This window comes from Cyanistes caeruleus, chromosome 1 (assembly GCF_971803275.1).
Source record: "Cyanistes caeruleus chromosome 1, bCyaCae1.hap1.1, whole genome shotgun sequence".
NCBI lineage: Eukaryota > Metazoa > Chordata > Aves > Passeriformes > Paridae > Cyanistes > Cyanistes caeruleus.
The window spans coordinates 140216640-140242999 of NC_141701.1; the positions used below are offsets into that span (position 1 = coordinate 140216640).

At 54.0% G+C, this 26360-nt stretch overlaps 8 protein-coding genes across 8 annotated transcripts; all 8 read left to right on the forward strand.

Annotated features, from left to right (window-relative positions):
• The first annotated feature begins 678 nt into the window (after nucleotides 1-678).
• LOC111924365 (inositol 1,4,5-trisphosphate receptor-interacting protein-like 1) lies at nucleotides 679-2756 on the forward strand. Its single transcript, XM_023920544.2, is given in 2 exon segments — nucleotides 679-801; nucleotides 999-2756. Coding segments are annotated over 2 exon segments (1881 nt in total).
• LOC147655954 (inositol 1,4,5-trisphosphate receptor-interacting protein-like 1) lies at nucleotides 2617-6702 on the forward strand. The gene has a single exon (XM_086864066.1). The coding sequence runs from the start codon at nucleotides 4369-4371 to the stop codon at nucleotides 6385-6387; it is 2019 nt and encodes a 672-aa protein (XP_086720192.1). The 5' UTR covers nucleotides 2617-4368; the 3' UTR covers nucleotides 6388-6702.
• A 1146-nt stretch (nucleotides 6703-7848) lies between these two features.
• Nucleotides 7849-11473, forward strand: LOC111943450 (uncharacterized). The gene has a single exon (XM_086864080.1). It carries the CDS (start codon nucleotides 7998-8000, stop codon nucleotides 10266-10268), a length of 2271 nt encoding a protein of 756 aa, XP_086720206.1. The 5' UTR covers nucleotides 7849-7997; the 3' UTR covers nucleotides 10269-11473.
• A 407-nt stretch (nucleotides 11474-11880) lies between these two features.
• On the forward strand, nucleotides 11881-12651 carry LOC147655955 (uncharacterized). Its single transcript, XM_086854891.1, has one exon. The coding sequence runs from the start codon at nucleotides 11881-11883 to the stop codon at nucleotides 12649-12651; it is 771 nt and encodes a 256-aa protein (XP_086711017.1).
• LOC147655956 (inositol 1,4,5-trisphosphate receptor-interacting protein-like 1) lies at nucleotides 12640-14438 on the forward strand. The gene has a single exon (XM_086864095.1). The coding sequence runs from the start codon at nucleotides 13114-13116 to the stop codon at nucleotides 14149-14151; it is 1038 nt and encodes a 345-aa protein (XP_086720221.1). The 5' UTR covers nucleotides 12640-13113; the 3' UTR covers nucleotides 14152-14438.
• Nucleotides 14439-15612: 1174 nt separating this feature from the next.
• Nucleotides 15613-20475, forward strand: LOC147655957 (uncharacterized). The gene has a single exon (XM_086864111.1). The coding sequence runs from the start codon at nucleotides 15762-15764 to the stop codon at nucleotides 18030-18032; it is 2271 nt and encodes a 756-aa protein (XP_086720237.1). The 5' UTR covers nucleotides 15613-15761; the 3' UTR covers nucleotides 18033-20475.
• On the forward strand, nucleotides 19645-22230 carry LOC147655958 (uncharacterized). Its single transcript, XM_086864127.1, has one exon. It carries the CDS (start codon nucleotides 19645-19647, stop codon nucleotides 21913-21915), a length of 2271 nt encoding a protein of 756 aa, XP_086720253.1. The 3' UTR covers nucleotides 21916-22230.
• Nucleotides 22231-22318: 88 nt separating this feature from the next.
• On the forward strand, nucleotides 22319-25859 carry LOC147655959 (inositol 1,4,5-trisphosphate receptor-interacting protein-like 1). The gene has a single exon (XM_086864143.1). The coding sequence runs from the start codon at nucleotides 23526-23528 to the stop codon at nucleotides 25542-25544; it is 2019 nt and encodes a 672-aa protein (XP_086720269.1). The 5' UTR covers nucleotides 22319-23525; the 3' UTR covers nucleotides 25545-25859.
• The last annotated feature ends 501 nt before the right edge of the window (nucleotides 25860-26360 follow it).

The following is a 26360-nucleotide window of genomic DNA, read 5'->3' on the forward strand; positions in this document are numbered from 1 at the left end:
TGTTCCTACTTCCCTGGTCATCAAGTCTCTTCCCCCAGCGGGGTCCCTTCCTACGTCTCTGCTGTATGAATTACTCTCTACACTGACAATTTTTCCTGTAATAGATTCTTATCTTCATTTATAGCCACACTATTAATGCATGCTATGGTAAATCAGAGGTCCTGGTTATGCACAGCTTATGAACTGTGATGGAATAATACCCCTAAACACATGAAAAAGCCCTCTGGCTTTCATCATCTCCCCCTTTAAGTCTTGCTCAAGTTATACTCTGAAAACATATCTGCTCAAGAATTGTTTGAGAGTGAAGATGGACTGAGGAATCTAGTGATGAATACTGTTAACATTATAATACCTCAAATGACAAATGTGTTTATAGAACCGTATATATATTGTATTCTCTCTGGTCTCTGCCTTGCGAAAAAACCAGGCACCTGCACTGATGTATTGGTATGAAAGAGAGGTGACTGCTAGGGAAGACAGGAGCCTCCCTTAGAATGGAAAATGTAAATCCCCTCCATCTAAGTCATTATAATTTTGAAATTAAGGAACTCGAAAGCAAATATATGGGAATGGAAATACCAGTCCTTGACTAAAATGTATAAGGCAAACAAACAGCAATAACCACGGGATTAATAACAAAACAGAAGAAGGGAATCTGTAAGAGAATTCTTGGCTGAGATGGAAAAGGATAAAGAAGAGGCATTGTTTAACAAACCCCCTCAGGTAGTCATCCCAGTGCACCTGCAGGGCACAGAGGAAGAGCCAGCAGAAACAGCAAGACTGAGCAGATATCCTGGGCCAGTAAATGAGCTGTATCAGAAGTTTTCAGATGCTGGCTGAAAATGAAGGGTATAACAGAAGGAAATGGGGGGAAGAGGAAGATGACGAAGGAAAAGAAGAACAACAACAATAACAAAAACAAAAAAAACCAACAACACAATATTCTTGCAGAGAAAGAAATCAAAATCAGCAATACAAATGTGGAAAAAGACAATTAGGATGGAAATGAAGAAGGCAGCAACATTGATGCAAAGGCAGAAAGCAGCACCGGAAATGAAGCAAAGGAAGCCAATGAAGTCGCAAAAGAAGAAGTAAACCATGGTGAGAATTTTAAGGAAACTCATGCTGCTGGAAACGAAGAAGAAGCGGAAGAAGGAGCAGAAGAAGAAGCGGAAGAAGAAGCAGAAGAAGAAGAAGATAAAGAAGCAGAAGAAGCAGAAGAAGCAGAAGAAGAAGCAGAAGAAGAAGAAGAAGAAGGAGAAGAAGAAGAAGAAGAAGAAGAAGAAGAAGAAGAAGAAGAAGAAGAAGAAGAAGAAGAAGAAGAAGAAGAAGAAGAAGAAGAAGAAGAAGAAGAAGAAGAAGAAGAAGAAAAAGGAGGACACAGCACTGTTGCACAGGAAGAAATCGAAAGCAATGACGCAAAAGTGGAAGAAGACAATAAGGATGGAAATGAAGACGACAACAACGTTGATGCAAAGACAGAAAGCAGTGCTGGAAATGAAGCACAAAAAGGCAACGATGGTGCAAAGGAAGAAATAAACCGTGGTTTAAAGGAGGGCGAGGAAGCCAATGCTGCCGGACTGGAAGAAGACAAACGGGATGCAAAGAGAGAAGACGACGGCCACAATATCAAGGGGAACCTCGCAAGGCCTTTAGAGGAGCGCATAGAGTTGCATGTAGTGGACCTGGACAAAGGCTGCTCGCTGGTAGTGGAGCTGATGGACAAGCTGAGAGACATCTTTGGACACGACTTTTCCAACTATTTCTACCCGGTGCCACAACAAGCCATCGGAGTGGGCAGTGCCTTTGAAGGCTGGAGTCCCCATGCACAAGATGTTGTGTACCGTGTGCTTGTACCCCTGAGTCCCCCTCCAGGACACGCCTTCCACCTGGAGCTGGACGCCGCAGGGATGCTCCAGAGGAACTCCCGTGTCCGTGTGGAGCTGCTGTGCACCTGCAGAGGGGAGCAGCTGCGGGAGGACATGCTGTGCTTCCTCCACCACTCCGAGGAGGAGCTGAGAAGGAAGCAGGACCCCAGCCTCCTGCAGACCCCGTGCACTGGCTCCTACCTAGACGTGGAGAAAACTGTCCAGTGGTTCTACCGATTTGTGAGAGCAGCCCGGCTGCTTTTGCCTGCGTCCTGCCACTGGCATTTAATGTTGCAGCCCTGCAGCCGCTCCTGTAAATTTCAGCTCAGCAAAGACACAGAAAGCTTCACGGTGGAGGTGATCTTTGGGGTGCAGCAAGGAGACACAGATATCTTTGTGGGCAGCCAGCCTGCAGAAGTAGGCACGCCAAGCACAACGTGGCGCGAGACTTACGCCGTGGCAGAGGCAAAATTCTTCAGGCACGTTTCCGGGCAGGCTCCCCAGGACAGCTGGCACTGCAAGTGCCTGCAGCTCCTCAGCTGCTTCCCGATGGGCGGAGGTTTTTCCAGCTACGCCTTGAAGACTGTGGTGATGCACCTCCTGAGCACCGTACCCCCGACACGCTGGGGCAGGAGGGACTTCCGTCAGTGACTGATGGATATCCTGAAGTACCTGCGGTGCTCGCTGGAGACAAAGCAACTTCACCACTTTGTCGTGGGCAATGAGAAGTTTCCCAAGGAGATCAAACTGCCCTCCGGCTTGTGGCTGGCTCAACCACCCAACCTCTTTCAGCCCCTGGCGAGCAGCCCGGATGCCCACACGAAGGTCGTGCAGGAGTACATCCGCCTGCTGCATCGGCTCAAACAAGTGCTGATCTGCGGCCATTGAAAGGGATCTTCCTGCACGGAGCTGTGCTTGTGGGGCCCCTTGGCAGACCCTGTAGATATTAACCTCCCGTAGTTAGCGCATTTTTACAGTACGTGTTAACCCCCCCATAGTTAGTGCATTTACTATACGTATTACAGCCCCGTAATTAGTGCTTTTCCCATATGCGTTAGGACCCTCTAGTTAGCGAAAGTACCAGACAGATTGCGACACTTTAGGTGGCGCTTTTCCTGTAGATAGTAATGCCCTCTAGTTAGTGAATTCAGCGTTCCAGACCCTTCTTTGTTATTGTTTCAATAAACGCATTTATTCCTTAAATGGACTGTGCAAGCTCTTCTTGAAATCCAACAGACCTAGAATACTGGCAAATTCCACCAGTGGTGAATTTGTGACTGGCTGGGAGTAGGCCCTGTTATTAGCAAGCCTTTGGAACAAAGGCACGCCATTCTCTCTCCACATTGCTCCTCTCAATGCTCTCCCAGGTGCAGAAGCCACTGAAGACCCTGGTGGCTCCAAAGATGAGGTTTGCCCTGTGTTCCCCTTGCACATGCTGGCCATTTCACAGGGGCTCTGAAACTGTCCCTGGCAGCTCCGGCTGGGCAGGGACAAAGCAAGAGGCACCACTGCTCTGTGCATCCTTCTGTGTTCGCTGGGGAACACAATTCAATGAGGATCCTGCCTGATCCCAGACACTCTGCAGGGCGTTGGCGCCACAGAAACCAACTTGTTGGGCATGCGGAAGGAGCACTGTGCACTGTTGACAGTGGGAGCTGCCCACTGGAAATCACCCCCCGTCAGCTGCTCATCACCCCTGGGAAACCGGGCAATCAAGGTCCTCTCGCAGTGGCACAGCAGGAACTGAGATCCTGCCATGGAGAAGCCCCATGTCAGCAGCAGCAGATTCACCACTGCAACCCCCAGGACAGTCACTTAGGTGCCAAGAGCACCCCCACAAGCACGCATGTCAGCACCGAGGCAAGCGATTCCATCTCAGAGCAGGAGATTTCTGTGCGCAAAGCCTTCACGGGCCATGCCACCCAATTTCAGATTGAAAAGCTTTTGGGGGGCTTCTTCCCGTTTATTCAAGCGAGCCGCCGGGGCTCCATTATGACCCGTTAGTGTGCTCTTTGCGTGGCTCACGACTTTGCTTGCACCGAGGCCATTATGAGTCCCAGGGCTGAGGTAGAGATGGAGGGCGGGGCTGGTCTGGCCGGGATGCACTCTGACACCTGTGACATCACAGCACCTGTGTCACAATGGGTACAGCTAGCAACATTAGGAGCAGGTGACGCTGGCCCAGCACAGCCTCGGCGAGCGGCGAGTGTGCACGCAGACGGGAGGCTGTGCTGAACGCCGAAGGAGGACGCCGACGGCAGAAACGCGAGTACCCGGGCAGCCGGGTCTCAGCGGGCATCCAGAGGCCACGCTCTGGCAGGAGCACCTTTGCCAGGGCGCGGTGCCACTGCCGGGCCAGCGGCGCAGGCCTTGCAGCCTGCCAGCTGCCTGGCCCCCTTCCTCTTGCCTGCTTTCACATCCCCGGGGGCTCCTGTCCCCATTTCCCTTATCAGTACCCCCTTTCCCATCCCCACTCGAGCCCTGCAAAGCACCTGAGGCCATGCTGGCCACGGCATTTCTCCTCTGGCTTGCGCAAGGCCTCATCCAGTACCCGCAGCAGGCTGGGGACGGGCTGGATGAGGCCTCACGGGAGCGCATGCAGCAGCGTGCTGAGTATCTGAACCAGCAGATGGCTCAGCTGCTTGAGGAGCTGGAACAGAAGAACCTGGAGCAGAGTGGTGGTGCCTGGGGAGCCCTGCTGGTCTGGCAGTTCTGGGCTCTAACTGGAATCGTGGTCCTTCTTGTGGCACTGTGGTTTGGACTCGGGAAAATCAGACGCAATCCCGACAACAGTGGCGTCAAGAAGAGGTCCAGCAGCAACTTGGTGGAGGAAGAAGTTGAAGGAGAAGGAGGAGAAGAAGAAGGAGGAGACACCATTGTTGCAGAGAAAGAAATAGAAAGCACCCCTGTGGAAGAAGGCACTATGGATGGAAATGAAGAAGGCAGCAACGTTGATGCAAAGGCAGAAAGCAGTGCTGGAAATGAGGCAGAAGAAGGCAATGAGGATGCAACAGGAGGAGTAAACCAGGGTGAGAAGTTTGAGGAAGCCAATGCAGCTGGAAATGAGGAAGAAGAAGAAGAAGAAGAAGAAGAAGCAGAAGAAGAAGAAGAAGAAGGAGAAGAAGAAGAAGAAAAAGGAGGACATAGCACTGTTGCAAAGGAAGAAATCAAAAGCAACGATGCAAAAGTGGAAGAAGACAATAAGGATGGAAATGAAGACGACAACAACGTTGATGCAAAGACAGAAAGCGGTGCTGGAAATGAAGCACAAAAAGGCAACGATGGTGCAAAGGAAGAAATAAACCGTGGTTTAAAGGAGGGCGAGGAAGCCAATGCTGCCGGACTGGAAGAAGACAAACGGGATGCAAAGAGAGAAGACGACGGCCACAGTATCAAGGGGAACCTCGCAAGGCCTTTAGAGGAGCGCATAGAGTTGCATGTAGTGGACCTGGACAAAGGCTGCTCGCTGGTAGTGGAGCTGATGGACAAGCTGAGAGACATCTTTGGACAAGACTTTTCCAACTATTTCTACCCGGTGCCACAACAAGCCATCGGAGTGGGCAGTGCCTTTGAAGGCTGGAGTCCCCATGCACAAGATGTTGTGTACCGTGTGCTTGTACCCCTGAGTCCCCCTCCAGGACACGCCTTCCACCTGGAGCTGGACGCCGCAGGGATGCTCCAGAGGAACTCCCGTGTCCGTGTGGAGCTGCTGTGCACCTGCAGAGGGGAGCAGCTGCGGGAGGACATGCTGTGCTTCCTCCACCACTCCGAGGAGGAGCTGAGAAGGAAGCAGGACCCCAGCCTCCTGCAGACCCTGTGCACTGGCTCCTACCTAGACGTGGAGAAAACTGTCCAGTGGTTCTACCGATTTGTGAGAGCAGCCCGGCTGCTTTTGCCTGCGTCCTGCCACTGGCATTTAATGTTGCAGCCCTGCAGCCGCTCCTGTAAATTTCAGCTCAGCAAAGACACAGAAAGCTTCACGGTGGAGGTGATCTTTGGGGTGCAGCAAGGAGACACAGATATCTTTGTGGGCAGCCAGCCTGCAGAAGTAGGCACGCCAAGCACAACGTGGCGCGAGACTTACGCCGTGGCAGAGGCAAAATTCTTCAGGCACGTTTCCGGGCAGGCTCCCCAGGACAGCTGGCACTGCAAGTGCCTGCAGCTCCTCAGCTGCTTCCCGATGGGCGGAGGTTTTTCCAGCTACGCCTTGAAGACTGTGGTGATGCACCTCCTGAGCACCGTACCCCCGACACGCTGGGGCAGGAGGGACTTCCGTCAGCGACTGATGGATATCCTGAAGTACCTGCGGTGCTCGCTGGAGACAAAGCAACTTCACCACTTTGTCGTGGGCAATGAGAAGTTTCCCAAGGAGATCAAATTGCCCTCCGGCTTGCGGCTGGCTCAACCACCCAACCTCTTTCAGACCCTGGCGAGCAGCCCGGATGCCCACACGAAGGTCGTGCAGGAGTACATCCGCCTGCTGCATCGGCTCAAACAAGTGCTGATCTGCGGCCATTGAAAGGGATCTTCCTGCACGGAGCTGTGCTTGTGGGGCCCCTTGGCAGACCCTGTAGATATTAACCTCCCGTAGTTAGTGCATTTTTACAGTATGTGTTAACCCCCCCATAGTTAGTGCATTTACTATACGTATTACAGCCCCGTAATTAGTGCTTTTCCCATATGCGTTAGGACCCTCTAGTTAGTGAAAGTACCAGACAGATTGCGACACTTTAGGTGGCGCTTTTCCTGTAGATAGTAATGCCCTCTAGTTAGTGAATTCAGCGTTCCAGACCCTTCTTTGTTATTGTTTCAATAAACGCATTTATTCCTTAAATGGACTGTGCAAGCTCTTCTTGAAATCCAACAGACCTAGAATACTGGCAAATTCCACCAGTGGTGAATTTGTGACTGGCTGGGAGTAGGCCCTGTTATTAGCAAGCCTTTGGAACAAAGGCACGCCATTCTCTCTCCACATTGCTCCTCTCAATGCTCTCCCAGGTGCAGAAGCCACTGAAGACCCTGGTGGCTCCAAAGATGAGGTTTGCCCTGTGTTCCCCTTGCACATGCTGGCCATTTCACAGGGGCTCTGAAACTGTCCCTGGCAGCTCCGGCTGGGCAGGGACAAAGCAAGAGGCACCACTGCTCTGTGCATCCTTCTGTGTTCGCTGGGGAACACAATTCAATGAGGATCCTGCCTGATCCCAGACACTCTGCAGGGCGTTGGCGCCACAGAAACCAACTTGTTGGGCATGCGGAAGGAGCACTGTGCACTGTTGACAGTGGGAGCTGCCCACTGGAAATCACCCCCCGTCAGCTGCTCATCACCCCTGGGAAACCGGGCAATCAAGGTCCTCTCGCAGTGGCACAGCAGGAACTGAGATCCTGCCATGGAGAAGCCCCATGTCAGCAGCAGCAGATTCACCACTGCAACCCCCAGGACAGTCACTTAGGTGCCAAGAGCACCCCCACAAGCACACATGTCAGCACCAAAGCAAGCGATTCCGTCTCAGAGCAGGAGATTTCTGTGCGCAAAGCCTTCACGGGCCATGCCACCCAATTTCAGATTGAAAAGCTTTTGGGGGGCTTCTTCCCATTTATTCAAGCGAGCCGCCGGGGCTCCATTATGACCCTTAGTGTGCTCTTTGCGTGGCTCACGTCTTTGCTTGCCCGGGGCCATTATGAGTCCCAGGGCTGAGGTAGAGATGGAGGGCGGGGCTGGTCTGGCCGGGATGCACTCTGACACCTGTGACATCACAGCACCTGTGTCACAATGGGTGCAGCTAGCAACATTAGGAGCAGGTGACGCTGGCCCAGCACAGCCTCGGCGAGCGGCGAGTGTGCACGCAGACGGGAGGCTGTGCTGAACGCCGAAGGAGGACGCCAACGGCAGAAACGCGAGTACCCGGGCAGCCGGGTCTCAGCGGGCATCCAGAGGCCACGCTCTGGCAGGAGCACCTTTGCCAGGGCACGGTGCCGCTGCCGGGCCAGCGGCACAGGCCTTGCAGCCTGCCAGCTGCCTGGCCCCCCTCCTCTTGCCTGCTTTCAGATCCCCGGGGGCTCCTGTCCCCATTTCCCTTATCAGTACCCCCTTTCCCATCCCCACTCGAGCCCTGCAAAGCACCTGAGGCCATGCTGGCCACGGCATTTCTCCTCTGGCTTGCGCAAGGCCTCATCCAGTACCCGCAGCAGGCTGGGGACGGGCTGGATGAGGCCGCACGGGAGCGCATGCAGCAGCGTGCTGAGTATCTGAACCAGCAGATGGCTCAGCTGCTTGAGGAGCTGGAGCAGAAGAACCTGGAGCAGAGTGGTGGTGCCTGGGGAGCCCTGCTGGTCTGGCAGTTCTGGGCTCTAACTGGAATCATGGTCCTTCTTGTGGCACTGTGGTTTGGACTCGGGAAAATCAGACGCAATCCCGACAACAGTGGCGTCAAGGAGAGGTCCAGCAGCAACTTGGTGGAGGAAGAAGTTGAAGGAGAAGGAGGAGAAGAAGAAGGAGGAGACACCATTGTTGCAGAGAAAGAAATAGAAAGCACCCCTGTGGAAGAAGGCACTATGGATGGAAATGAAGAAGGCAGCAACGTTGATGCAAAGGCAGAAAGCAGTGCTGGAAATGAAGCAGAAGAAGGCAATGAGGACGCAACAGGAGGAGTAAACCAGGGTGAGAAGTTTGAGGAAGCCAATGCAGCTGAAAATGAGGAAGAAGATAAAGAAGGAGGCAGAGGCAACACAGCGGCAGAGAGAGAAATCAAAAGCAACAATGCAAATGTGGAAGAAAACATGATGGATGGAAATGACGAAGGCAGCACCATTGATGTAAAGGCTGAAAGCAGCGCTGGAAATGAAGCAAAAGACGGCAATGATGATGCAAAAGAAGGAGTAAACCATGGTGAGAATTTTGAGGAAGCACATGCTGCTGGAAACGAAGAAGAAGATAAAGAAGAAGAAGAAGAAGCAGAAGCAGAAGAAGAAGCAGAAGAAGAAGAAGAAGAAGCAGAAGAAGAAGAAGAAGAAGAAAAAGGAGGACACAGCACTGTTGCAAAGGAAGAAATCGAAAGCAACGACGCAAAAGTGGAAGAAGACAATAAGGATGGAAATGAAGACGACAACAACGTTGATGCAAAGACAGAAAGCGGTGCTGGAAATGAAGCACAAAAAGGCAACGATGGTGCAAAGGAAGAAATAAACCGTGGTTTAAAGGAGGGCGAGGAAGCCAATGCTGCCGGACTGGAAGAAGACAAACGGGATGCAAAGAGAGAAGACGACGGCCACAATATCAAGGGGAACCTCGCAAGGCCTTTAGAGGAGCGCATAGAGTTGCATGTAGTGGACCTGGACAAAGGCTGCTCGCTGGTAGTGGAGCTGATGGACAAGCTGAGAGACATCTTTGGACAAGACTTTTCCAACTATTTCTACCCGGTGCCACAACAAGCCATCGGAGTGGGCAGTGCCTTTGAAGGCTGGAGTCCCCATGCACAAGATGTTGTGTACCGTGTGCTTGTACCCCTGAGTCCCCCTCCAGGACACGCCTTCCACCTGGAGCTGGACGCCGCAGGGATGCTCCAGAGGAACTCCCGTGTCCGCGTGGAGCTGCTGTGCACCTGCAGAGGGGAGCAGCTGCGGGAGGACATGCTGTGCTTCCTCCACCACTCCGAGGAGGAGCTGAGAAGGAAGCAGGACCCCAGCCTCCTGCAGACCCTGTGCACTGGCTCCTACCTAGACGTGGAGAAAACTGTCCAGTGGTTCTACCGATTTGTGAGAGCAGCCCGGCTGCTTTTGCCTGCGTCCTGCCACTGGCATTTAATGTTGCAGCCCTGCAGCCGCTCCTGTAAATTTCAGCTCAGCAAAGACACAGAAAGCTTCACGGTGGAGGTGATCTTTGGGGTGCAGCAAGGAGACACAGATATCTTTGTGGGCAGCCAGCCTGCAGAAGTAGGCACGCCAAGCACAACGTGGCGCGAGACTTACGCCGTGGCAGAGGCAAAATTCTTCAGGCACGTTTCCGGGCAGGCTCCCCAGGACAGCTGGCACTGCAAGTGCCTGCAGCTCCTCAGCTGCTTCCCGATGGGCGGAGGTTTTTCCAGCTACGCCTTGAAGACTGTGGTGATGCACCTCCTGAGCACCGTACCCCCGACACGCTGGGGCAGGAGGGACTTCCGTCAGCGACTGATGGATATCCTGAAGTACCTGCAGTGCTCGCTGGAGACAAAGCAACTTCACCACTTTGTCGTGGGCAATGAGAAGTTTCCCAAGGAGATCAAACTGCCCTCCGGCTTGTGGCTGGCTCAACCACCCAACCTCTTTCAGCCCCTGGCGAGCAGCCCGGATGCCCACACGAAGGTCGTGCAGGAGTACATCCGCCTGCTGCATCGGCTCAAACAAGTGCTGATCTGCGGCCATTGAAAGGGATCTTCCTGCACGGAGCTGTGCTTGTGGGGCCCCTTGGCAGACCCTGTAGATATTAACCTCCCGTAGTTAGCGCATTTTTACAGTACGTGTTAACCCCCCCATAGTTAGTGCATTTACTATACGTATTACAGCCCCGTAATTAGTGCTTTTCCCATATGCGTTAGGACCCTCTAGTTAGTGAAAGTACCAGACAGATTGCGACACTTTAGGTGGCGCTTTTCCTGTAGATAGTAATGCCCTCTAGTTAGTGAATTCAGCGTTCCAGACCCTTCTTTGTTATTGTTTCAATAAATGCATTTATTCCTTAAATGGACTGTGCAAGCTCTTCTTGAAATCCAACAGACCTAGAATACTGGCAAATTCCACCAGTGGTGAATTTGTGACTGGCTGGGAGTAGGCCCTGTTATTAGCAAGCCTTTGGAACAAAGGCACGCCATTCTCTCTCCACATTGCTCCTCTCAATGCTCTCCCAGGTGCAGAAGCCACTGAAGACCCTGGTGGCTCCAAAGATGAGGTTTGCCCTGTGTTCCCCTTGCACATGCTGGCCATTTCACAGGGGCTCTGAAACTGTCCCTGGCAGCTCCGGCTGGGCAGGGACAAAGCAAGAGGCACCACTGCTCTGTGCATCCTTCTGTGTTCGCTGGGGAACACAATTCAATGAGGATCCTGCCTGATCCCAGACACTCTGCAGGGCGTTGGCGCCACAGAAACCAACTTGTTGGGCATGCGGAAGGAGCACTGTGCACTGTTGACAGTGGGAGCTGCCCACTGGAAATCACCCCCCGTCAGCTGCTCATCACCCCTGGGAAACCGGGCAATCAAGGTCCTCTCGCAGTGGCACAGCAGGAACTGAGATCCTGCCATGGAGAAGCCCCATGTCAGCAGCAGCAGATTCACCACTGCAACCCCCAGGACAGTCACTTAGGTGCCAAGAGCACCCCCACAAGCACACATGTCAGCACCAAAGCAAGCGATTCCGTCTCAGAGCAGGAGATTTCTGTGCGCAAAGCCTTCACGGGCCATGCCACCCAATTTCAGATTGAAAAGCTTTTGGGGGGCTTCTTCCCGTTTATTCAAGCGAGCCGCCGGGGCTCCATTATGACCCGTTAGTGTGCTCTTTGCGTGGCTCACGACTTTGCTTGCACCGGGGCCATTATGAGTCCCAGGGCTGAGGTAGAGATGGAGGGCGGGGCTGGTCTGGCCGGGATGCACTCTGACACCTGTGACATCACAGCACCTGTGTCACAATGGGTGCAGCTAGCAACATTAGGAGCAGGTGACGCTGGCCCAGCACAGCCTCGGCGAGCGGCGAGTGTGCACGCAGACGGGAGGCTGTGCTGAACGCCGAAGGAGGACGCCAACGGCAGAAACGCGAGTACCCGGGCAGCCGGGTCTCAGCGGGCATCCAGAGGCCACGCTCTGGCAGGAGCACCTTTGCCAGGGCACGGTGCCGCTGCCGGGCCAGCGGCACAGGCCTTGCAGCCTGCCAGCTGCCTGGCCCCCCTCCTCTTGCCTGCTTTCAGATCCCCGGGGGCTCCTGTCCCCATTTCCCTTATCAGTACCCCCTTTCCCATCCCCACTCGAGCCCTGCAAAGCACCTGAGGCCATGCTGGCCACGGCATTTCTCCTCTGGCTTGCGCAAGGCCTCATCCAGTACCCGCAGCAGGCTGGGGACGGGCTGGATGAGGCCGCACGGGAGCGCATGCAGCAGCGTGCTGAGTATCTGAACCAGCAGATGGCTCAGCTGCTTGAGGAGCTGGAGCAGAAGAACCTGGAGCAGAGTGGTGGTGCCTGGGGAGCCCTGCTGGTCTGGCAGTTCTGGGCTCTAACTGGAATCATGGTCCTTCTTGTGGCACTGTGGTTTGGACTCGGGAAAATCAGACGCAATCCCGACAACAGTGGCGTCAAGGAGAGGTCCAGCAGCAACTTGGTGGAGGAAGAAGTTGAAGGAGAAGGAGGAGAAGAAGAAGGAGGAGACACCATTGTTGCAGAGAAAGAAATAGAAAGCACCCCTGTGGAAGAAGGCACTATGGATGGAAATGAAGAAGGCAGCAACGTTGATGCAAAGGCAGAAAGCAGTGCTGGAAATGAAGCAGAAGAAGGCAATGAGGACGCAACAGGAGGAGTAAACCAGGGTGAGAAGTTTGAGGAAGCCAATGCAGCTGAAAATGAGGAAGAAGATAAAGAAGGAGGCAGAGGCAACACAGCGGCAGAGAGAGAAATCAAAAGCAACAATGCAAATGTGGAAGAAAACATGATGGATGGAAATGACGAAGGCAGCACCATTGATGTAAAGGCTGAAAGCAGCGCTGGAAATGAAGCAAAAGACGGCAATGATGATGCAAAAGAAGGAGTAAACCATGGTGAGAATTTTTAGGAAGCCCATGCTGCTGGAAACGAAGAAGAAGATAAAGAAGAAGAAGAAGAAGCAGAAGCAGAAGAAGAAGCAGAAGAAGAAGAAGAAGAAGCAGAAGAAGAAGAAGAAGAAGAAAAAGGAGGACACAGCACTGTTGCAAAGGAAGAAATCGAAAGCAACGACGCAAAAGTGGAAGAAGACAATAAGGATGGAAATGAAGACGACAACAACGTTGATGCAAAGACAGAAAGCGGTGCTGGAAATGAAGCACAAAAAGGCAACGATGGTGCAAAGGAAGAAATAAACCGTGGTTTAAAGGAGGGCGAGGAAGCCAATGCTGCCGGACTGGAAGAAGACAAACGGGATGCAAAGAGAGAAGACGACGGCCACAATATCAAGGGGAACCTCGCAAGGCCTTTAGAGGAGCGCATAGAGTTGCATGTAGTGGACCTGGACAAAGGCTGCTCGCTGGTAGTGGAGCTGATGGACAAGCTGAGAGACATCTTTGGACAAGACTTTTCCAACTATTTCTACCCGGTGCCACAACAAGCCATCGGAGTGGGCAGTGCCTTTGAAGGCTGGAGTCCCCATGCACAAGATGTTGTGTACCGTGTGCTTGTACCCCTGAGTCCCCCTCCAGGACACGCCTTCCACCTGGAGCTGGACGCCGCAGGGATGCTCCAGAGGAACTCCCGTGTCCGTGTGGAGCTGCTGTGCACCTGCAGAGGGGAGCAGCTGCGGGAGGACATGCTGTGCTTCCTCCACCACTCCGAGGAGGAGCTGAGAAGGAAGCAGGACCCCAGCCTCCTGCAGACCCTGTGCACTGGCTCCTACCTAGACGTGGAGAAAACTGTCCAGTGGTTCTACCGATTTGTGAGAGCAGCCCGGCTGCTTTTGCCTGCGTCCTGCCACTGGCATTTAATGTTGCAGCCCTGCAGCCGCTCCTGTAAATTTCAGCTCAGCAAAGACACAGAAAGCTTCACGGTGGAGGTGATCTTTGGGGTGCAGCAAGGAGACACAGATATCTTTGTGGGCAGCCAGCCTGCAGAAGTAGGCACGCCAAGCACAACGTGGCGCGAGACTTACGCCGTGGCAGAGGCAAAATTCTTCAGGCACGTTTCCGGGCAGGCTCCCCAGGACAGCTGGCACTGCAAGTGCCTGCAGCTCCTCAGCTGCTTCCCGATGGGCGGAGGTTTTTCCAGCTACGCCTTGAAGACTGTGGTGATGCACCTCCTGAGCACCGTACCCCCGACACGCTGGGGCAGGAGGGACTTCCGTCAGCGACTGATGGATATCCTGAAGTACCTGCAGTGCTCGCTGGAGACAAAGCAACTTCACCACTTTGTCGTGGGCAATGAGAAGTTTCCCAAGGAGATCAAACTGCCCTCCGGCTTGCGGCTGGCTCAACCACCCAACCTCTTTCAGCCCCTGGCGAGCAGCCCGGATGCCCACACGAAGGTCGTGCAGGAGTACATCCGCCTGCTGCATCGGCTCAAACAAGTGCTGATCTGCGGCCATTGAAAGGGATCTTCCTGCACGGAGCTGTGCTTGTGGGGCCCCTTGGCAGACCCTGTAGATATTAACCTCCCGTAGTTAGCGCATTTTTACAGTACGTGTTAACCCCCCCATAGTTAGTGCATTTACTATACGTATTACAGCCCCGTAATTAGTGCTTTTCCCATATGCGTTAGGACCCTCTAGTTAGTGAAAGTACCAGACAGATTGCGACACTTTAGGTGGCGCTTTTCCTGTAGATAGTAATGCCCTCTAGTTAGTGAATTCAGCGTTCCAGACCCTTCTTTGTTATTGTTTCAATAAATGCATTTATTCCTTAAATGGACTGTGCAAGCTCTTCTTGAAATCCAACAGACCTAGAATACTGGCAAATTCCACCAGTGGTGAATTTGTGACTGGCTGGGAGTAGGCCCTGTTATTAGCAAGCCTTTGGAACAAAGGCACGCCATTCTCTCTCCACATTGCTCCTCTCAATGCTCTCCCAGGTGCAGAAGCCACTGAAGACCCTGGTGGCTCCAAAGATGAGGTTTGCCCTGTGTTCCCCTTGCACATGCTGGCCATTTCACAGGGGCTCTGAAACTGTCCCTGGCAGCTCCGGCTGGGCAGGGACAAAGCAAGAGGCACCACTGCTCTGTGCATCCTTCTGTGTTCGCTGGGGAACACAATTCAATGAGGATCCTGCCTGATCCCAGACACTCTGCAGGGCGTTGGCGCCACAGAAACCAACTTGTTGGGCATGCGGAAGGAGCACTGTGCACTGTTGACAGTGGGAGCTGCCCACTGGAAATCACCCCCCGTCAGCTGCTCATCACCCCTGGGAAACCGGGCAATCAAGGTCCTCTCGCAGTGGCACAGCAGGAACTGAGATCCTGCCATGGAGAAGCCCCATGTCAGCAGCAGCAGATTCACCACTGCAACCCCCAGGACAGTCACTTAGGTGCCAAGAGCACCCCCACAAGCACACATGTCAGCACCAAAGCAAGCGATTCCGTCTCAGAGCAGGAGATTTCTGTGCGCAAAGCCTTCACGGGCCATGCCACCCAATTTCAGATTGAAAAGCTTTTGGGGGGCTTCTTCCCATTTATTCAAGCGAGCCGCCGGGGCTCCATTATGACCCTTAGTGTGCTCTTTGCGTGGCTCACGTCTTTGCTTGCCCGGGGCCATTATGAGTCCCAGGGCTGAGGTAGAGATGGAGGGCGGGGCTGGTCTGGCCGGGATGCACTCTGACACCTGTGACATCACAGCACCTGTGTCACAATGGGTGCAGCTAGCAACATTAGGAGCAGGTGACGCTGGCCCAGCACAGCCTCGGCGAGCGGCGAGTGTGCACGCAGACGGGAGGCTGTGCTGAACGCCGAAGGAGGACGCCAACGGCAGAAACGCGAGTACCCGGGCAGCCGGGTCTCAGCGGGCATCCAGAGGCCACGCTCTGGCAGGAGCACCTTTGCCAGGGCACGGTGCCGCTGCCGGGCCAGCGGCACAGGCCTTGCAGCCTGCCAGCTGCCTGGCCCCCCTCCTCTTGCCTGCTTTCAGATCCCCGGGGGCTCCTGTCCCCATTTCCCTTATCAGTACCCCCTTTCCCATCCCCACTCGAGCCCTGCAAAGCACCTGAGGCCATGCTGGCCACGGCATTTCTCCTCTGGCTTGCGCAAGGCCTCATCCAGTACCCGCAGCAGGCTGGGGACGGGCTGGATGAGGCCGCACGGGAGCGCATGCAGCAGCGTGCTGAGTATCTGAACCAGCAGATGGCTCAGCTGCTTGAGGAGCTGGAGCAGAAGAACCTGGAGCAGAGTGGTGGTGCCTGGGGAGCCCTGCTGGTCTGGCAGTTCTGGGCTCTAACTGGAATCATGGTCCTTCTTGTGGCACTGTGGTTTGGACTCGGGAAAATCAGACGCAATCCCGACAACAGTGGCGTCAAGGAGAGGTCCAGCAGCAACTTGGTGGAGGAAGAAGTTGAAGGAGAAGGAGGAGAAGAAGAAGGAGGAGACACCATTGTTGCAGAGAAAGAAATAGAAAGCACCCCTGTGGAAGAAGGCACTATGGATGGAAATGAAGAAGGCAGCAACGTTGATGCAAAGGCAGAAAGCAGTGCTGGAAATGAAGCAGAAGAAGGCAATGAGGACGCAACAGGAGGAGTAAACCAGGGTGAGAAGTTTGAGGAAGCCAATGCAGCTGAAAATGAGGAAGAAGATAAAGAAGGAGGCAGAGGCAACACAGCGGCAGAGAGAGAAATCAAAAGCAACAATGCAAATGTGGAAGAAAACATGATGGATGGAAATGACGAAGGCAGCACCATTGATGTAAAGGCTGAAAGCAGCGCTGGAAATGAAGCAAAAGACGGCAATGATGATGCAAAAGAAGGAGTAAACCATGGTGAGAATTTTGAGGAAGCACATGCTGCTGGAAACGAAGAAGAAGATAAAGAAGAAGAAGAAGAAGCAGAAGCAGAAGAAGAAGCAGAAGAAGAAGAAGAAGAAGCAGAAGAAGAAGAAGAAGAAGAAAAAGGAGGACACAGCACTGTTGCAAAGGAAGAAATCGAAAGCAACGACGCAAAAGTGGAAGAAGACAATAAGGATGGAAATGAAGACGACAACAACGTTGATGCAAAGACAGAAAGCGGTGCTGGAAATGAAGCACAAAAAGGCAACGATGGTGCAAAGGAAGAAATAAACCGTGGTTTAAAGGAGGGCGAGGAAGCCAATGCTGCCGGACTGGAAGAAGACAAACGGGATGCAAAGAGAGAAGACGACGGCCACAATATCAAGGGGAACCTCGCAAGGCCTTTAGAGGAGCGCATAGAGTTGCATGTAGTGGACCTGGACAAAGGCTGCTCGCTGGTAGTGGAGCTGATGGACAAGCTGAGAGACATCTTTGGACAAGACTTTTCCAACTATTTCTACCCGGTGCCACAACAAGCCATCGGAGTGGGCAGTGCCTTTGAAGGCTGGAGTCCCCATGCACAAGATGTTGTGTACCGTGTGCTTGTACCCCTGAGTCCCCCTCCAGGACACGCCTTCCACCTGGAGCTGGACGCCGCAGGGATGCTCCAGAGGAACTCGCGTGTCCGCGTGGAGCTGCTGTGCACCTGCAGAGGGGAGCAGCTGCGGGAGGACATGCTGTGCTTCCTCCACCACTCCGAGGAGGAGCTGAGAAGGAAGCAGGACCCCAGCCTCCTGCAGACCCTGTGCACTGGCTCCTACCTAGACGTGGAGAAAACTGTCCAGTGGTTCTACCGATTTGTGAGAGCAGCCCGGCTGCTTTTGCCTGCGTCCTGCCACTGGCATTTAATGTTGCAGCCCTGCAGCCGCTCCTGTAAATTTCAGCTCAGCAAAGACACAGAAAGCTTCACGGTGGAGGTGATCTTTGGGGTGCAGCAAGGAGACACAGATATCTTTGTGGGCAGCCAGCCTGCAGAAGTAGGCACGCCAAGCACAACGTGGCGCGAGACTTACGCCGTGGCAGAGGCAAAATTCTTCAGGCACGTTTCCGGGCAGGCTCCCCAGGACAGCTGGCACTGCAAGTGCCTGCAGCTCCTCAGCTGCTTCCCGATGGGCGGAGGTTTTTCCAGCTACGCCTTGAAGACTGTGGTGATGCACCTCCTGAGCACCGTACCCCCGACACGCTGGGGCAGGAGGGACTTCCGTCAGCGACTGATGGATATCCTGAAGTACCTGCAGTGCTCGCTGGAGACAAAGCAACTTCACCACTTTGTCGTGGGCAATGAGAAGTTTCCCAAGGAGATCAAACTGCCCTCCGGCTTGTGGCTGGCTCAACCACCCAACCTCTTTCAGCCCCTGGCGAGCAGCCCGGATGCCCACACGAAGGTCGTGCAGGAGTACATCCGCCTGCTGCATCGGCTCAAACAAGTGCTGATCTGCGGCCATTGAAAGGGATCTTCCTGCACGGAGCTGTGCTTGTGGGGCCCCTTGGCAGACCCTGTAGATATTAACCTCCCGTAGTTAGCGCATTTTTACAGTACGTGTTAACCCCCCCATAGTTAGTGCATTTACTATACGTATTACAGCCCCGTAATTAGTGCTTTTCCCATATGCGTTAGGACCCTCTAGTTAGTGAAAGTACCAGACAGATTGCGACACTTTAGGTGGCGCTTTTCCTGTAGATAGTAATGCCCTCTAGTTAGTGAATTCAGCGTTCCAGACCCTTCTTTGTTATTGTTTCAATAAATGCATTTATTCCTTAAATGGACTGTGCAAGCTCTTCTTGAAATCCAACAGACCTAGAATACTGGCAAATTCCACCAGTGGTGAATTTGTGACTGGCTGGGAGTAGGCCCTGTTATTAGCAAGCCTTTGGAACAAAGGCACGCCATTCTCTCTCCACATTGCTCCTCTCAATGCTCTCCCAGGTGCAGAAGCCACTGAAGACCCTGGTGGCTCCAAAGATGAGGTTTGCCCTGTGTTCCCCTTGCACATGCTGGCCATTTCACAGGGGCTCTGAAACTGTCCCTGGCAGCTCCGGCTGGGCAGGGACAAAGCAAGAGGCACCACTGCTCTGTGCATCCTTCTGTGTTCGCTGGGGAACACAATTCAATGAGGATCCTGCCTGATCCCAGACACTCTGCAGGGCGTTGGCGCCACAGAAACCAACTTGTTGGGCATGCGGAAGGAGCACTGTGCACTGTTGACAGTGGGAGCTGCCCACTGGAAATCACCCCCCGTCAGCTGCTCATCACCCCTGGGAAACCGGGCAATCAAGGTCCTCTCGCAGTGGCACAGCAGGAACTGAGATCCTGCCATGGAGAAGCCCCATGTCAGCAGCAGCAGATTCACCACTGCAACCCCCAGGACAGTCACTTAGGTGCCAAGAGCACCCCCACAAGCACACATGTCAGCACCAAAGCAAGCGATTCCGTCTCAGAGCAGGAGATTTCTGTGCGCAAAGCCTTCACGGGCCATGCCACCCAATTTCAGATTGAAAAGCTTTTGGGGGGCTTCTTCCCGTTTATTCAAGCGAGCCGCCGGGGCTCCATTATGACCCGTTAGTGTGCTCTTTGCGTGGCTCACGACTTTGCTTGCACCGGGGCCATTATGAGTCCCAGGGCTGAGGTAGAGATGGAGGGCGGGGCTGGTCTGGCCGGGATGCACTCTGACACCTGTGACATCACAGCACCTGTGTCACAATGGGTGCAGCTAGCAACATTAGGAGCAGGTGACGCTGGCCCAGCACAGCCTCGGCGAGCGGCGAGTGTGCACGCAGACGGGAGGCTGTGCTGAACGCCGAAGGAGGACGCCAACGGCAGAAACGCGAGTACCCGGGCAGCCGGGTCTCAGCGGGCATCCAGAGGCCACGCTCTGGCAGGAGCACCTTTGCCAGGGCACGGTGCCGCTGCCGGGCCAGCGGCACAGGCCTTGCAGCCTGCCAGCTGCCTGGCCCCCCTCCTCTTGCCTGCTTTCAGATCCCCGGGGGCTCCTGTCCCCATTTCCCTTATCAGTACCCCCTTTCCCATCCCCACTCGAGCCCTGCAAAGCACCTGAGGCCATGCTGGCCACGGCATTTCTCCTCTGGCTTGCGCAAGGCCTCATCCAGTACCCGCAGCAGGCTGGGGACGGGCTGGATGAGGCCGCACGGGAGCGCATGCAGCAGCGTGCTGAGTATCTGAACCAGCAGATGGCTCAGCTGCTTGAGGAGCTGGAGCAGAAGAACCTGGAGCAGAGTGGTGGTGCCTGGGGAGCCCTGCTGGTCTGGCAGTTCTGGGCTCTAACTGGAATCATGGTCCTTCTTGTGGCACTGTGGTTTGGACTCGGGAAAATCAGACGCAATCCCGACAACAGTGGCGTCAAGGAGAGGTCCAGCAGCAACTTGGTGGAGGAAGAAGTTGAAGGAGAAGGAGGAGAAGAAGAAGGAGGAGACACCATTGTTGCAGAGAAAGAAATAGAAAGCACCCCTGTGGAAGAAGGCACTATGGATGGAAATGAAGAAGGCAGCAACGTTGATGCAAAGGCAGAAAGCAGTGCTGGAAATGAAGCAGAAGAAGGCAATGAGGACGCAACAGGAGGAGTAAACCAGGGTGAGAAGTTTGAGGAAGCCAATGCAGCTGAAAATGAGGAAGAAGATAAAGAAGGAGGCAGAGGCAACACAGCGGCAGAGAGAGAAATCAAAAGCAACAATGCAAATGTGGAAGAAAACATGATGGATGGAAATGACGAAGGCAGCACCATTGATGTAAAGGCTGAAAGCAGCGCTGGAAATGAAGCAAAAGACGGCAATGATGATGCAAAAGAAGGAGTAAACCATGGTGAGAATTTTGAGGAAGCCCATGCTGCTGGAAACGAAGAAGAAGATAAAGAAGAAGAAGAAGAAGCAGAAGCAGAAGAAGAAGCAGAAGAAGAAGAAGAAGAAGCAGAAGAAGAAGAAGAAGAAGAAAAAGGAGGACACAGCACTGTTGCAAAGGAAGAAATCGAAAGCAACGACGCAAAAGTGGAAGAAGACAATAAGGATGGAAATGAAGACGACAACAACGTTGATGCAAAGACAGAAAGCGGTGCTGGAAATGAAGCACAAAAAGGCAACGATGGTGCAAAGGAAGAAATAAACCGTGGTTTAAAGGAGGGCGAGGAAGCCAATGCTGCCGGACTGGAAGAAGACAAACGGGATGCAAAGAGAGAAGACGACGGCCACAATATCAAGGGGAACCTCGCAAGGCCTTTAGAGGAGCGCATAGAGTTGCATGTAGTGGACCTGGACAAAGGCTGCTCGCTGGTAGTGGAGCTGATGGACAAGCTGAGAGACATCTTTGGACAAGACTTTTCCAACTATTTCTACCCGGTGCCACAACAAGCCATCGGAGTGGGCAGTGCCTTTGAAGGCTGGAGTCCCCATGCACAAGATGTTGTGTACCGTGTGCTTGTACCCCTGAGTCCCCCTCCAGGACACGCCTTCCACCTGGAGCTGGACGCCGCAGGGATGCTCCAGAGGAACTCCCGTGTCCGTGTGGAGCTGCTGTGCACCTGCAGAGGGGAGCAGCTGCGGGAGGACATGCTGTGCTTCCTCCACCACTCCGAGGAGGAGCTGAGAAGGAAGCAGGACCCCAGCCTCCTGCAGACCCTGTGCACTGGCTCCTACCTAGACGTGGAGAAAACTGTCCAGTGGTTCTACCGATTTGTGAGAGCAGCCCGGCTGCTTTTGCCTGCGTCCTGCCACTGGCATTTAATGTTGCAGCCCTGCAGCCGCTCCTGTAAATTTCAGCTCAGCAAAGACACAGAAAGCTTCACGGTGGAGGTGATCTTTGGGGTGCAGCAAGGAGACACAGATATCTTTGTGGGCAGCCAGCCTGCAGAAGTAGGCACGCCAAGCACAACGTGGCGCGAGACTTACGCCGTGGCAGAGGCAAAATTCTTCAGGCACGTTTCCGGGCAGGCTCCCCAGGACAGCTGGCACTGCAAGTGCCTGCAGCTCCTCAGCTGCTTCCCGATGGGCGGAGGTTTTTCCAGCTACGCCTTGAAGACTGTGGTGATGCACCTCCTGAGCACCGTACCCCCGACACGCTGGGGCAGGAGGGACTTCCGTCAGCGACTGATGGATATCCTGAAGTACCTGCAGTGCTCGCTGGAGACAAAGCAACTTCACCACTTTGTCGTGGGCAATGAGAAGTTTCCCAAGGAGATCAAACTGCCCTCCGGCTTGTGGCTGGCTCAACCACCCAACCTCTTTCAGCCCCTGGCGAGCAGCCCGGATGCCCACACGAAGGTCGTGCAGGAGTACATCCGCCTGCTGCATCGGCTCAAACAAGTGCTGATCTGCGGCCATTGAAAGGGATCTTCCTGCACGGAGCTGTGCTTGTGGGGCCCCTTGGCAGACCCTGTAGATATTAACCTCCCGTAGTTAGCGCATTTTTACAGTACGTGTTAACCCCCCCATAGTTAGTGCATTTACTATACGTATTACAGCCCCGTAATTAGTGCTTTTCCCATATGCGTTAGGACCCTCTAGTTAGTGAAAGTACCAGACAGATTGCGACACTTTAGGTGGCGCTTTTCCTGTAGATAGTAATGCCCTCTAGTTAGTGAATTCAGCGTTCCAGACCCTTCTTTGTTATTGTTTCAATAAACGCATTTATTCCTTAAATGGACTGTGCAAGCTCTTCTTGAAATCCAACAGACCTAGAATACTGGCAAATTCCACCAGTGGTGAATTTGTGACTGGCTGGGAGTAGGCCCTGTTATTAGCAAGCCTTTGGAACAAAGGCACGCCATTCTCTCTCCACATTGCTCCTCTCAATGCTCTCCCAGGTGCAGAAGCCACTGAAGACCCTGGTGGCTCCAAAGATGAGGTTTGCCCTGTGTTCCCCTTGCACATGCTGGCCATTTCACAGGGGCTCTGAAACTGTCCCTGGCAGCTCCGGCTGGGCAGGGACAAAGCAAGAGGCACCACTGCTCTGTGCATCCTTCTGTGTTCGCTGGGGAACACAATTCAATGAGGATCCTGCCTGATCCCAGACACTCTGCAGGGCGTTGGCGCCACAGAAACCAACTTGTTGGGCATGCGGAAGGAGCACTGTGCACTGTTGACAGTGGGAGCTGCCCACTGGAAATCACCCCCCGTCAGCTGCTCATCACCCCTGGGAAACCGGGCAATCAAGGTCCTCTCGCAGTGGCACAGCAGGAACTGAGATCCTGCCATGGAGAAGCCCCATGTCAGCAGCAGCAGATTCACCACTGCAACCCCCAGGACAGTCACTTAGGTGCCAAGAGCACCCCCACAAGCACACATGTCAGCACCAAAGCAAGCGATTCCGTCTCAGAGCAGGAGATTTCTGTGCGCAAAGCCTTCACGGGCCATGCCACCCAATTTCAGATTGAAAAGCTTTTGGGGGGCTTCTTCCCGTTTATTCAAGCGAGCCGCCGGGGCTCCATTATGACCCTTAGTGTGCTCTTTGCGTGGCTCACGTCTTTGCTTGCCCGGGGCCATTATGAGTCCCAGGGCTGAGGTAGAGATGGAGGGCGGGGCTGGTCTGGCCGGGATGCACTCTGACACCTGTGACATCACAGCACCTGTGTCACAATGGGTGCAGCTAGCAACATTAGGAGCAGGTGACGCTGGCCCAGCACAGCCTCGGCGAGCGGCGAGTGTGCACGCAGACGGGAGGCTGTGCTGAACGCCGAAGGAGGAGGCCGACGGCAGAAACGCGAGTACCCGGGCAGCCGGGTCTCAGCGGGCATCCAGAGGCCACGCTCTGGCAGGAGCACCTTTGCCAGGGCACGGTGCCGCTGCCGGGCCAGCGGCACAGGCCTTGCAGCCTGCCAGCTGCCTGGCCCCCCTCCTCTTGCCTGCTTTCAGATCCCCGGGGGCTCCTGTCCCCATTTCCCTAATCAGTACCCCCTTTCCCATCCCCACTCGAGCCCTGCAAAGCACCTGAGGCCATGCTGGCCACGGCATTTCTCCTCTGGCTTGCGCAAGGCCTCATCCAGTACCCGCAGCAGGCTGGGGACGGGCTGGATGAGGCCTCACGGGAGCGCATGCAGCAGCGTGCTGAGTATCTGAACCAGCAGATGGCTCAGCTGCTTGAGGAGCTGGAGCAGAAGAACCTGGAGCAGAGTGGTGGTGCCTGGGGAGCCCTGCTGGTCTGGCAGTTCTGGGCTCTAACTGGAATCATGGTCCTTCTTGTGGCACTGTGGTTTGGACTCGGGAAAATCAGACGCAATCCCGACAACAGTGGCGTCAAGGAGAGGTCCAGCAGCAACTTGGTGGAGGAAGAAGTTGAAGGAGAAGGAGGAGAAGAAGAAGGAGGAGACACCATTGTTGCAGAGAAAGAAATAGAAAGCACCCCTGTGGAAGAAGGCACTATGGATGGAAATGAAGAAGGCAGCAACGTTGATGCAAAGGCAGAAAGCAGTGCTGGAAATGAGGCAGAAGAAGGCAATGAGGATGCAACAGGAGGAGTAAACCAGGGTGAGAAGTTTGAGGAAGCCAATGCAGCTGGAAATGAGGAAGAAGAAGAAGAAGAAGAAGAAGAAGCAGAAGAAGAAGAAGAAGAAGGAGAAGAAGAAGAAGAAAAAGGAGGACATAGCACTGTTGCAAAGGAAGAAATCAAAAGCAACGATGCAAAAGTGGAAGAAGACAATAAGGATGGAAATGAAGACGACAACAACGTTGATGCAAAGACAGAAAGCGGTGCTGGAAATGAAGCACAAAAAGGCAACGATGGTGCAAAGGAAGAAATAAACCGTGGTTTAAAGGAGGGCGAGGAAGCCAATGCTGCCGGACTGGAAGAAGACAAACGGGATGCAAAGAGAGAAGACGACGGCCACAATATCAAGGGGAACCTCGCAAGGCCTTTAGAGGAGCGCATAGAGTTGCATGTAGTGGACCTGGACAAAGGCTGCTCGCTGGTAGTGGAGCTGATGGACAAGCTGAGAGACATCTTTGGACAAGACTTTTCCAACTATTTCTACCCGGTGCCACAACAAGCCATCGGAGTGGGCAGTGCCTTTGAAGGCTGGAGTCCCCATGCACAAGATGTTGTGTACCGTGTGCTTGTACCCCTGAGTCCCCCTCCAGGACACGCCTTCCACCTGGAGCTGGACGCCGCAGGGATGCTCCAGAGGAACTCGCGTGTCCGCGTGGAGCTGCTGTGCACCTGCAGAGGGGAGCAGCTGCGGGAGGACATGCTGTGCTTCCTCCACCACTCCGAGGAGGAGCTGAGAAGGAAGCAGGACCCCAGCCTCCTGCAGACCCTGTGCACTGGCTCCTACCTAGACGTGGAGAAAACTGTCCAGTGGTTCTACCGATTTGTGAGAGCAGCCCGGCTGCTTTTGCCTGCGTCCTGCCACTGGCATTTAATGTTGCAGCCCTGCAGCCGCTCCTGTAAATTTCAGCTCAGCAAAGACACAGAAAGCTTCACGGTGGAGGTGATCTTTGGGGTGCAGCAAGGAGACACAGATATCTTTGTGGGCAGCCAGCCTGCAGAAGTAGGCACGCCAAGCACAACGTGGCGCGAGACTTACGCCGTGGCAGAGGCAAAATTCTTCAGGCACGTTTCCAGGCAGGCTCCCCAGGACAGCTGGCACTGCAAGTGCCTGCAGCTCCTCAGCTGCTTCCCGATGGGCGGAGGTTTTTCCAGCTACGCCTTGAAGACTGTGGTGATGCACCTCCTGAGCACCGTACCCCCGACACGCTGGGGCAGGAGGGACTTCCGTCAGCGACTGATGGATATCCTGAAGTACCTGCGGTGCTCGCTGGAGACAAAGCAACTTCACCACTTTGTCGTGGGCAATGAGAAGTTTCCCAAGGAGATCAAATTGCCCTCCGGCTTGCGGCTGGCTCAACCACCCAACCTCTTTCAGCCCCTGGCGAGCAGCCCGGATGCCCACACGAAAGTCGTGCAGGAGTACATCCGCCTGCTGCATCGGCTCAAACAAGTGCTGATCTGCGGCCATTGAAAGGGATCTTCCTGCACGGAGCTGTGCTTGTGGGGCCCCTTGGCAGACCCTGTAGATATTAACCTCCCGTAGTTAGCGCATTTTTACAGTACGTGTTAACCCCCCCATAGTTAGTGCATTTACTATACGTATTACAGCCCCGTAATTAGTGCTTTTCCCATATGCGTTAGGACCCTCTAGTTAGTGAAAGTACCAGACAGATTGCGACACTTTAGGTGGCGCTTTTCCTGTAGATAGTAATGCCCTCTAGTTAGTGAATTCAGCGTTCCAGACCCTTCTTTGTTATTGTTTCAATAAACGCATTTATTCCTTAAATGGACTGTGCAAGCTCTTCTTGAAATCCAACAGACCTAGAATACTGGCAAATTCCACCAGTGGTGAATTTGTGACTGGCTGGGAGTAGGCCCTGTTATTAGCAAGCCTTTGGAACAAAGGCATGCCATTCTCTCTCCACATTGCTCCTCTCAATGCTCTCCCAGGTGCAGAAGCCACTGAAGACCCTGGTGGCTCCAAAGATGAGGTTTGCCCTGTGTTCCCCTTGCACATGCTGGCCATTTCACAGGGGCTCTGAAACTGTCCCTGGCAGCTCCGGCTGGGCAGGGACAAAGCAAGAGGCACCACTGCTCTGTGCATCCTTCTGTGTTCGCTGGGGAACACAATTCAATGAGGATCCTGCCTGATCCCAGACACTCTGCAGGGCGTTGGCGCCACAGAAACCAACTTGTTGGGCATGCGGAAGGAGCACTGTGCACTGTTGACAGTGGGAGCTGCCCACTGGAAATCACCCCCCGTCAGCTGCTCATCACCCCTGGGAAA

Bases quoted from the DNA above. Each gene is read 5' to 3' on its own strand.
- LOC147655954 (XM_086864066.1), top strand. From the start codon at position 4,369: ATGCTGGCCACGGCATTTCTCCTCTGGCTTGCGCAAGGCCTCATCCAG.
- LOC111943450 (XM_086864080.1), top strand. From the start codon at position 7,998: ATGCTGGCCACGGCATTTCTCCTCTGGCTTGCGCAAGGCCTCATCCAG.
- LOC147655955 (XM_086854891.1), top strand. From the start codon at position 11,881: ATGCTGGCCACGGCATTTCTCCTCTGGCTTGCGCAAGGCCTCATCCAG.
- LOC147655956 (XM_086864095.1), top strand. From the start codon at position 13,114: ATGGACAAGCTGAGAGACATCTTTGGACAAGACTTTTCCAACTATTTC.
- LOC147655957 (XM_086864111.1), top strand. From the start codon at position 15,762: ATGCTGGCCACGGCATTTCTCCTCTGGCTTGCGCAAGGCCTCATCCAG.
- LOC147655958 (XM_086864127.1), top strand. From the start codon at position 19,645: ATGCTGGCCACGGCATTTCTCCTCTGGCTTGCGCAAGGCCTCATCCAG.
- LOC147655959 (XM_086864143.1), top strand. From the start codon at position 23,526: ATGCTGGCCACGGCATTTCTCCTCTGGCTTGCGCAAGGCCTCATCCAG.